Source organism: Salpingoeca rosetta (assembly GCF_000188695.1).
Source record: "Salpingoeca rosetta unplaced genomic scaffold supercont1.1, whole genome shotgun sequence".
In the NCBI taxonomy this organism is placed as follows: domain Eukaryota; class Choanoflagellata; order Craspedida; family Salpingoecidae; genus Salpingoeca; species Salpingoeca rosetta.
In genome coordinates this window covers 2,290,020-2,300,282 of record NW_004457740.1, presented here as the reverse complement: position 1 = coordinate 2,300,282, position 10,263 = coordinate 2,290,020, and the positions used below count along the sequence as shown (strand labels likewise).

Here is a 10,263-nt window from a genome sequence, read left to right as displayed (position 1 = left end):
TGTATCCATCCACAAGTATTTGTGCGTGTTTGTGTTCCTTGTGTTTGGACCCCCTCCATATTATCACATCATTCCCCTTGTGGTGGATGACATCCTTGGTTTTTTCCATGTCGCAACATGTGTGACAAGTTGCAGCAGCGCCCTTTACACCTTGTGTTACAATGTACTTGCAGTAGCAGTAAACGACATTCATTCAAAGCATGTGACCGCATCCAGCACCCACGTGCTCACATTGTGTGTGCTATTTTCGTCAAGCATCCACGACCAAGCATACGCATGCACGTGATGTGAGAACAGCAAACGAAACAGCACCCACTGAACACAGCGCGTGCACCGTCTCAAGTGGCGTTCGTGGGCGTGTTTGTCGTGGCAAACGACCAGTTGCTCGTGCGAAAAGTGTGTGTGTGTGTGTGCGGTGGTTTGCGTGGGTTATTTTTGGCAATGCTGCTCGACAAAATTCGTATGTGTCGCGCGAACCCACGCTGAATCACCATTTTCATCGTCATCGTTCGGCGCGCAAGACCCCACGACCAAGACAACCAAGGCAAGCAAGGCAAGCCAACCGAAGCAAGACGAACAACACAAAGGAAAGAAAGAACCCAGCAAGCAAGCCAGAACAGCGACTGCGTGTCAGAGCGAAAGCACGGCAAGGCCAACGAACGAACGAACGAACGAACGACTGCCTGACTGACTGCGATAACCAAACAAGGAACACCAACCATGGCTGAAGTTGACTGGAAGAACATCGAGCTGCGTGAGGACGAGCTTGAGGAGAGCCGTGAAATCTTCAAAGAGGTGTGTGAGTGTGTGTGTGTATGTGTGAGTGTGTGCGTATGTGTGTGTGTGTGTGTGGTGTGCGTTGTTACAATTGACTGAGTGTGGTTTGAGTGTGTGTTTGTGTGTGTGTGTGTGTGTGTGTGTGTGTGTGTGTTTGTGTGTGTGTGTGTGTGTCCTTGTGTTTGGTGCCGTCTGTTGCTTTGGTGTGGTGGCGTCGCTATGCTTGCACGAACGCTTTCAAGCACCTTCAGCACCTGAAGGTTGTGAGTTCACCTGTTGTCCTGCTTGCTCGCTGTTGTTTCCTCCCCCCCCCCCACCTGCGTTGTGGGTGCACAGTTTGACCAAGATGGCAACGGCAACGTGACGGTGGAGGAGCTGGACGCCCTGTTCAAGCGCCTCGGCGAGCCCGTGCCCGGCTACCGCCTGCGTGAGATGATCGCCGAGGTGGACACGGACAAGAGCGGCACTGTGGACTTTGACGAGTTCATCAACATGATGAAGAAGGCGCGCGCCAGTGGGGGGAAGTCCGCCTCCAGCATGTACAAGCTCACCGGCAAGGTCAAGAAGCTCAAGAAGGTATGCTTGGCATCGTGGTATGTGTGTGTGTGGGTGTGTGTGTGTGTGTGTCTTGTGGTATGATTGTTCTGTGTGGCTCGTGATGCATTGCAGCTATTCCCAAACTACAACAATGATTTGTCAGCTCACGCATTCATTTCCTCATCACTCCTCGACCCGTTTCTGCTTCTCGCTGTGGCACCCTGACATAACACACACACGCGCGCGCGCTCTCTCTCTCTCTCATCTCCCGTCTGCAGCTTGGTGGCAACTCCAAGGCCTCGTCAGCAGAAACCACCCATTCCTTCAGCGAGGAAGAAGCCGTACGTGCTCGTGCAGAGGCGTGTGCGTGTGAGTGTGTGTGTGCGTGTGCGTGTGTGTGTGTGTGTGTGCGCGCGCGCGCGTGTGTGTGTCTGGTTGCCTTCTGGCCTTGTTGTTTTCTGTTCGTGTTTCCTCATGGCACTGTCGCGCGTGTGCGTTTGCAGATTGCGTTTGGCGACTGGATCAACTACTCGCTGGGCGAGGACGCCGACCTCTCCAAGAAGCTGCCCCTTGACGTCTCCGTAAGTGCCTCGTGCATGTGTGTGTGGACGCTTTCGTTGTGTGTTTAATCGTGCGTGCATGCGCTGCATGTTGAGTGCACTTCCTTTGACCCTCATTCTCCTTTTCCTTTTCTTGCACAGACGGATGCTGGCGTGGAGAAGCTGTTTGAGATTGTCAAGGACGGGATTGTGCTGGCCAAGCTGATCAACAGCGCGGAGCCAGGCACCATTGACGAGCGCGCGCTCAACAAGTCCAACCTCAACAGCTTCCGCATTGGCGAGAACCAGACGCTTGTTGTCAACTCCGCCGCGGCCATTGGCGTCAACATCACCAACATTGGGCCCGAGGACCTGTCGTGCGGCACCCCGCACATTGTCCTGGGCCTCCTGTGGCAGATTATTCGCATCGGCCTGTTCAACAAGATCAACATCAAGGAGTGCCCGGGCCTCTCGGCGCTCCTCAAGGACGGCGAAGAGCTCAAGGAACTCCTCGCCCTCAGCCCAGAGGTGCGTCACCATGATGATGGTGGTGATACTGTGTGGGTATGTGTGTGTGCGTGTGTGTGTGTGTGTGTGTGAGTTTGTGGGGGTATGTGTGCATGTCTTTGGTTGCTTTCACTTGTTTGTCTGGTTTAGTTGCTCGCTTGCTTGCTCGTTTGAGATACACATTGCGTTTGCCAACCCACAACCCACCTACTCCCCCTGCTCCTGCACACGTGCGCGCCTTCCCAACACCACAGGAGCTGCTGCTGCGCTGGGTCAACTTCCACCTCGCCAACGCAGGCTGCTTCCGCCGCATCAACAACTTTGGCTCAGACATTGCTGACTCTGAGGCCTGTAAGTCTATTTCTCAACAAGCATGCATTGCGCGCTCTGTGTGTGTGTGTGTGTGTGTGGTGTTTATTTGGTCAGTGTCATGTGTCGTCTTTTCTGCGCTGCTGCTCACATGTGTTCCCCCGCCCCCGCCCCCCCCCCCTTTTTTTATTCTTGCATGTGTGCAAATCATACAACAACATCAGACACGTACCTGCTCACGCAGATTGCGCCCCGCGAGTACGGCTTTGATCTCTCTCCTCTGGATCCGGTGCGTTGTGTGCTCCTTGTATGCGCATGTATGTGTGTGTGGTTATGACAAAATGAGCTGTGCTTTGGGGTGGACCCTGCGAACGAGTAATGTTGCCGTGCCCGAGCCCTAACACGAGGAAATGCCCCTTTGTTTGTTGGCTGCGTGTCGCTTAGACGGACCATGAGGAGCGCGCGAGGCGTGTGCTGGACGAGGCAGCCAAGCTCGACTGCGCCAAATTTGTGCGGCCCAAGGACATTGCAAAGGGCAACCGCAAGCTGAACCTTGCCTTTGTTGCGAACCTGTTCAACACGTGGCCCGGCCTGGAGACGGCAGACGAGATTGACCCGTTTGCAGAGGGCGACATCGAGGAGACGCGCGAGGAGAAGAGTGAGTGCTGTTGTGTGCGATGTGCTTGTATCTGTCTGTCTGTGTGTGTGTGTGTGTGTGTGTGTGTGTGTGTGTGTGTGTCTGTGTCTTCACAATCACACACTTTTACAGCGTTGCGACGCTGTGGCAACGTATTTGTCCTGCGTTGGATGGGTTCCCCTCTTCTCACATGTGTCCACCACCACCACCACCATTTCGGCGTGCCAGCCTTCCGCAACTGGATGAACAGCCTGGGCGTGAACCCGCTTGTGCACCACCTGTATGCGGACCTCAACAGCGGCCTTGTTCTGCTGCAGCTCATCGACAAGATCAAGCCCGGTATCGTGAACTGGGACAAGGTCAACAAGCCCCCCTTCAAGAAGCTGGTACGCGATTGGGGGTGTGTGCGTGTTTGTAAGTGGGTGAATGTGTGTGTGTGTGCGTGTATGTAGGTGGGTGTGTAGCCGGGTGAATGTGTGCGCGCGCGTGTGTGTGTGTGTGTGTGTACGTGCACAGCTGTGCAGATGACATGGTCATTCTGTGGGACTGCCCCCCTTGTTCTCCCACGCCCTTCCGATTTACGCTTGTCTTGGTATCGTTTCACACCCATCTCCTCATCGACCCACCTCGCATGTTGACGGTCACGCCCTTTCCTTGGTTGGCAGTTTGCGCAAATGAAGATGATTGAGAACTGCAACTACGCTGTTGAGCTTGGGCGCCAGCTTGGCCTGTCGCTTGTTGGCATTGCGGGCAGCGACATCTACCAGGGCGTGCAGAAGCTGATTCTCGGCTTTGCGTGGCAGCTCATGCGCGCGTACACACTCAAGATCCTGCAGCAGCTCTCTGGCTCGGACAAGCCCATCACGGACGAGCAGGTGCTTGAGTTTGTGAACCAGCGGCTGAGCGAGGGCGGGTACGACACCATCAGGAGCTTCAAGGACGACTCCATCGCCACGAGCCGCCCCATCCTCAACCTCATCTCCACCATCCGGCCCAACGCCTTCCGGGAGGACATGGTCACCGCTGCGGAGACGGACGAGGACAAGCTTGCCAACGCCAAGTACACCATCACCATCGCCCGCAAGATTGGTGCCGGCGTCTACGCGCTTCCGGTCAGTCGCGCCTGCAGTGCCGTGTGCTTCGTGTGTGTGCGTCTGTGTGTGCATCTGTGTGTGCATCTGTGTATCTGTGTGAGCATCTGTGTATCTGTGTGTGTGTGTGTGTGCGAGCTGCTGTTTGTGACTTTGCATGCCCGTCCTACCTCTCTCTTGGTCGTCAGACCTTCTTCGATTGCACACCATGCACAAGAGATACTTGAATTGCATCGGCAACAACAACCTGATTCGCAACGCTCACGCACGAACCCTCAACCCCACGCCCAACCGCCAATACGCAGGAGGACATTGTGGAGGTCAAGCCGAAGATGCTTCTGACCATCTTTGCGTGCTTGCAGGAGCTCTGCATGCGCCTCCAGAAGCAATGATGACCATTGTTTCCTCCTTGTTTCCCCATGTCTCCTTGATGTGAAATGATGGAATTCCTTCCATGTTGACTGTGTACTTTCGTTTTGTATGTTGTATGCTTTGCCTTGCGTCTTTTCTTTCTTTCTTTACATTACCTAGCCTTCTAACAATGTCACAGTGGTCTCTTGTGTGTTTCCTTGACTTGCTTGCTTGCTTGTTTGCTGTCCCTTGGAAGAAGAAGAAGAAGCGGCCAAACCCCTGCTTTCTTCAACCCTTTTTTTTTTTTTTGCGTGTTGCTTGTTTCTTTTCTTTCTTTCCTTTTTTCCTCCGCCCTCTCTCTCCCTCCTTTCCAATGGAGCCCCCTCCACAGTTGCATTCCTGAAGGGCCGGCCCAACTTGTTATGCCCTGTGTGTGCGCGCGTGAAACAACTGTCAAACAAACAAACCAAGAAGCCAAAGAGAGAGTCAGCACACAAGAGGAAGCCAACCACCACAAGTAGTGCAACTGCGGTGCTGAGAATTCGCTGAAAACATTGTCCATTTTTCCACAACCAAAAGCAATCCAAACAAAACACGATGCAACGCGCAACAAACGTGTCAGTGGTGCTGCTGGTGGCAGCCGCGATGGTGGCTGTCGCTGCAGCCGGCACGCCATGGATGGATCTCAGCGTAAGTGAAGCGCACCAGAGCTACGTTAACGTCTCTGCTGTGCATGTTTGTGAGAGCGATTGAGTGATGTGTTCATTGTTGGGGTGTTGTTTTGTCTGGAGGCTGGCACAAACCGCAAAACGCACGCACGCAATGTTTCCCCCCACGCACGCACGCGTTCCTCTTTCCATTCACACACTCACATGCCATCCCGTGCTGTGCACCCTGGCAGGCAACGCCAGAGTCCCGCGCAAAGGCGCTGCTGAAAGAAATGACCTTGGATGAGAAGATCACCATGCTTCATGGCAGCACAGGCCCATACGTTGGAAATGTGCCTGCCAACACCCGCCTTGGCATCCCTGCACTCAACCTCAACGATGGTTAGTTCAGCACTTGCAAGCACAACCCTCGCTCATGCGTGAGGGTGTGTGTATGTGTGAGTGTATGTGTGCGTGTGTGTGTGCGTGTGTGTGTGTGTGTGTGTGTGTCTCGCACACATCATGTGCATGTGCGTGATAGTTGGTTAAAGGGTGCCTTGGAGTGTGGTGTACGGCGTCGCTAGGGTGCGTGTTGTGTGCTCGCTGCTCTCCACGAACCGCGGAGGCCGTTCACTCACCCCTCTTGCACGTTTGCTATGATGCTGGCCAGGCCCACAAGGTTTCCGTGACAACGCGCACCCGGGCACGACCACGTGCTGGCCAAGCGGCCTCACCGTTGCAGCCACTTGGGACCTCAACGCCATGAAGGACTGGGGAACCGCCATGGGCAAGGAGGTGCGTGGCTGTAGTTGTCTGATCGGAGAACAAGCGCGATGTTGACACTGGCTTGCGCTCCCTTGACCACGTTCTTGATACAGCAGGATCGGGGCTTTATGCCATGTGTGGTTGTATTACTTGTTATGCTTTGTGGACCTCGTTGGGTCTAGGCTCTGCACTCTAAACAGTCCGCGATCCCTGCAGACCCCTCACACACACACACACACACACACACACACACACACACACACACACACACACACACACACACACACACACACACACACACACACACGCGCGCGCGCGCACGCACGCACGCACATGCACCCCCCACTCACTCATTCACTCACACACACTCACACATGCACACGCACGCACGCACGCACGCACATGCACCCCCCACTCACTCACTCACTCACTCACTCTCACACCCGCTATGAACATGGTGCACAGTTTTACGACAAGGGTGCCAACATTCAGCTTGGCCCTGGCCTCTGCGTTGCCCGGTATGTCACCTGATGGTGTCACGTTTGTGCTCTGTGATGCAATGGCTTTACGCTTTCTGTGAGGTGGTGCGACTGAGGCTGCTAGTGTCATCGCAAACGCTTGCCGCCTGCCAGCTGGGCTCATTTTTTTTTCTTTTGGTTGCCTGTGGTGTTGTGCCTTTGTCGTTTGATTCTTCTTCTTCTTCTTCTTTGATTGGCAGCGTGCCTGTGAATGGGCGCAACTTTGAGTACCTGAGCGGAGAGGACCCGTTCCTTGGATACACGCTGGTGCAGCCTGTGATCCAGGGCATCCAGAGCCAGGGTGTGCTGGCAAATGCCAAGCACTATGTGCAAAACAACCAGGAGACCAACCGCAGCGGTGTATCCGAGAACGTCGACGAGCGCACGCAGTTTGAGATCTACTACCCGCCATTCCAGGTGTGTGCGTGTGTGTGTGTGTGTGTGTGTGTGTTTGTGTGTGTGTGTGTGTGTGTGTGTGTGTGTGTGTGTTCGTATGTGTGCAAGTGAATGTGTTCGTATGTGTACGTGCGTGTGTCAATGGATATGATTTTCCGTCGATGCCCAGCTCACTCACGCCCTGTGACACTTAAACTATCGGTTCCAACACAGGGGGCGCTGGATGCAGATGTGGGCAGCTTCATGTGCTCCTACAACAAAATCAACAACGTCTACTCCTGCGAGAACAACCAGACCCTCAACGTCGACTTGAAGGTCTTCACTTTCACGCACCACACCCATTGGTGTGAGGGGTGACACGAGATGCAGAACCTGACCACACACATGCTAAACACTAACGCTCAAATCTTCCCTCGCACGCCTTCATAACGTCCCATCCGCACCCATTGACCTATCTACCCCGCCCACTCGCCTCACCAATGTACACTTCTACGCAATCCACACACACAAAACACCCATGTTCCTTGCATTTGTGCAGGACCGTCTCGGCAGCGGGAAGCGGTTCTTTGTGATGAGCGATTGGGGCGCAACACACAGCACATCCATCAACGAAGGCCTTGATCAGGAGATGCCTGGTGGAACATACATGAGCACGAAGCTCAAGACGGCAGTGCAAACGGGCGCTGTGTCGCAGGACACGCTCGACAACTCTGTTCTCAACGTCCTCACGCCGCTGTTTGCAGTCGGGGTGTTTGACAGCAACAACACAAACTCCATTTCAAACAATGTCACCTCGGATGCGCACAACAAACTTGCTCGCCAGCTCTCCGCCAAGGTTTTTGCATGCACGGCGTTGCCAATGGATGTTATGTGTGTGTGTGTGTGTGTGTGTGTGCGCGCGTAAGGGGGGGTGGACGGGTGTGCGCGCGTGCGTGTATGTATGCGTGCGTGTATGTATGCGTGTGTGTGTGTGTGCACGTGTGTGTGTGTGTGTCTGTGTGTGTCTGTGTGTGTCTGTGTGTGTGTGTGTGTGTGTGGGTGTGAGAGTGAGAGTGAGAGGGGTTGTGTATTTACGTGCTGTGAGTGGGTTGGATAGGAACAGGTGTGCTTATTTCGTCGTTGACATTGGTTCCTCTCCCTCCCATGTACCCTTGTCGCAGTCGCATGTGCTGCTGAAGAACGATGGCAACGCGCTGCCCCTGAACAAGACCATCAAGAACGTCGGCATCTTCGGTGCCCAGGGCGCGTCCAGCGTCACTGTCCACGGAGGGTAGGTTGTGGTGTCGTGCAAGCGTGGCGGTTCAGAAGATTCCCGCACTTCTCTTGCTCCTGCTACTCGTGCTGTCATGTATGTGTGCGTCTGTATTTGTATGTGTGTGTGTGTATCAACATTTGAATTGTCCCCTACAACCCGCATGATTGTGCGTACACCCATCTCCTCTCATTCACAAACGCACCCTTCCCCCCAACAAAACGCACACGTACACACAACTCAACGCTGTCACAACCATGCCACCAGCGGGTCTGGGTCTGTTGTTCCGCCATATGTGGTGACGCCAATGGAAGGCATCCTCGCCAAGATGGGCCTGCCCCCGCCCCCACAGCCAAGCAAGCTCCCCTGCGATCAAGTCGACATCTTGGTTCGTGGTGTGTGTCTGTGTCTGTGTCTGTGTGCGTCTGTGTCTGTGCGTGTGTCTGTGTGTGTGTGTGTGTGTGTGTATTCGTGTCGGCCGGTTGTTGCCATATTCAACTGCCTTGCTCTTCGATACATGGTTTGTACCCACACCCACACACGCACACACACACACACACACACACACACACACACACACATATTCACCTACACACGACACGCTGCCCACCTGCACACCCCCCCGGTATGCTTGCTCTCTGGCACGTCTCCTTCTGGTACGCATGTGCAGAAGAACATCGACTTCTTCCAGCCGGGCAACCCTTCTGCCTCTGCCAACGACGTCAACGAGTGCTGCTCGCTGTGCCAACAGCGCTCGGACTGCAACATCTTCACATATGTTGATGCCGACAAGACGTGCTGGTTTAAGGCGACGGCAGCCGGCAAGACATCGTCCAACGGCCGCGACTCTGGTGTCCTTCGCAACCCGAACCCGAACCAGTACGTCTGCGAGAACAACCAGGTACGGCGCTCCCTCGATGACTCCTTGCTTGCTCATTGCATGGGGCTCGAGTGTGCTCATCTGGCTGGCTTTGTATCCGTCCCTTTGTGTCCATCTCTGTCTGTTTGCCTGTTTGTTTGTTTGTCTGTTCGTCTGTTTGCCCTGTTGTCTGCGCATGCATGTGCTGCTTCACTTGGACCATCGCCTTCGCATTCCCGTCGTTCTTTGCTGCAAACACCCCTCCCCGTGTGCCCGGCAATGCATGCTGTCACACCTCGTGCTCACCCTGTCACTTGTTGCCAATCAGTGCGTGTACTTTGCAGACGGCACCAACCAGACGGAAGTTGTCGACATTGCGTCCAAGGTGAAGTGAACGTGCATTGCACGTCGAATGAACAAAACGTGGACGCGAAGCATGCTCAGCCGCTTGAGTCTTATTGAGCTCACGCGCCAGCACACAATACACACACACACATCATAGGTGGACGTTGCGCTTGTGTTTGTGTCCACGACGTCGTCAGAAGGCTCCGACCGGCCCAACCTCTCCCTCGGCAACGGCCAGGTGAGGAAACTGCACACACAACGCACACAACGCACACATGCACTCACACACACACACACTCACACACACACGCACGCACGCACACACGCGCAATATGTGACTGCTACATTTACCCGCATTCTCCACTTTCCTTTCGGCCCTGCCTCCGCCCCATGTTCACCATCACCATCACCATCATCATCATCACGGCTGCAGGACGAGCTGATTGACATTGTTGCGGCGCGTGCGGCCAAGACGGTTGTTGTTGCCACTGTTCCTGGCGCCATCCTCACCCCCTGGCGCAACGATGTGGATGCCATCCTCGTCAACTTCATGCCGGGACAGGAGCTCGGAAACGCCGTCGCCGATGGTGCGCTGTTGTTGTTGTTGTTGTTGTTTAAGTTGTTGTTGCCGCTGCATTTGCGCTGACTCTTTTGCAAAGCTGACCCAACTGCTGTCCCTCGCAACGACACACGCACGCACGCATGCACACACACACACGCACGCATGCACACA

At 54.7% G+C, this 10,263-nt stretch overlaps 2 protein-coding genes across 2 annotated transcripts in view; both read left to right on the top strand.

Moving 5' to 3' along the window:
* The first annotated feature begins 493 nt into the window (after positions 1-493).
* Positions 494-5,257, top strand: PTSG_00515 (L-plastin). The gene is made up of 11 exons (XM_004999001.1): positions 494-795; positions 1,114-1,353; positions 1,593-1,655; positions 1,818-1,895; positions 2,016-2,381; positions 2,615-2,711; positions 2,894-2,958; positions 3,114-3,327; positions 3,535-3,692; positions 3,972-4,418; positions 4,703-5,257. Exons 1-11 carry the CDS (start codon positions 721-723, stop codon positions 4,787-4,789), a joined length of 1,890 nt encoding a protein of 629 aa, XP_004999058.1. The 5' UTR covers positions 494-720; the 3' UTR covers positions 4,790-5,257.
* An 88-nt stretch (positions 5,258-5,345) lies between these two features.
* Positions 5,346-10,263, top strand: part of PTSG_00514 (uncharacterized protein) — a gene marked incomplete at both ends in the record, with an annotated part of 6,147 nt that continues 1,229 nt past the window's right edge. The window contains 12 exons of the mRNA XM_004999000.1: positions 5,346-5,438; positions 5,650-5,797; positions 6,066-6,190; positions 6,626-6,678; positions 6,879-7,095; positions 7,288-7,389; positions 7,613-7,909; positions 8,235-8,344; positions 8,594-8,702; positions 9,514-9,570; positions 9,688-9,768; positions 9,964-10,117. Coding sequence (XP_004999057.1) covers positions 5,346-5,438; positions 5,650-5,797; positions 6,066-6,190; positions 6,626-6,678; positions 6,879-7,095; positions 7,288-7,389; positions 7,613-7,909; positions 8,235-8,344; positions 8,594-8,702; positions 9,514-9,570; positions 9,688-9,768; positions 9,964-10,117 — 1,546 coding nt within the window. The remainder of the gene's footprint in view (positions 5,439-5,649; positions 5,798-6,065; positions 6,191-6,625; positions 6,679-6,878; positions 7,096-7,287; positions 7,390-7,612; positions 7,910-8,234; positions 8,345-8,593; positions 8,703-9,513; positions 9,571-9,687; positions 9,769-9,963; positions 10,118-10,263) is intronic.

Coding starts and splice junctions, on each gene's coding strand:
- PTSG_00515 (XM_004999001.1), top strand. CDS start 721: ATGGCTGAAGTTGACTGGAAGAACATCGAGCTGCGTGAGGACGAGCTT. Junction 1,656..1,817: donor CCTTCAGCGAGGAAGAAGCC/GTACGTGCTCGT, acceptor GTGCGTTTGCAG/ATTGCGTTTGGCGACTGGAT. Junction 2,959..3,113: donor ATCTCTCTCCTCTGGATCCG/GTGCGTTGTGTG, acceptor CGTGTCGCTTAG/ACGGACCATGAGGAGCGCGC.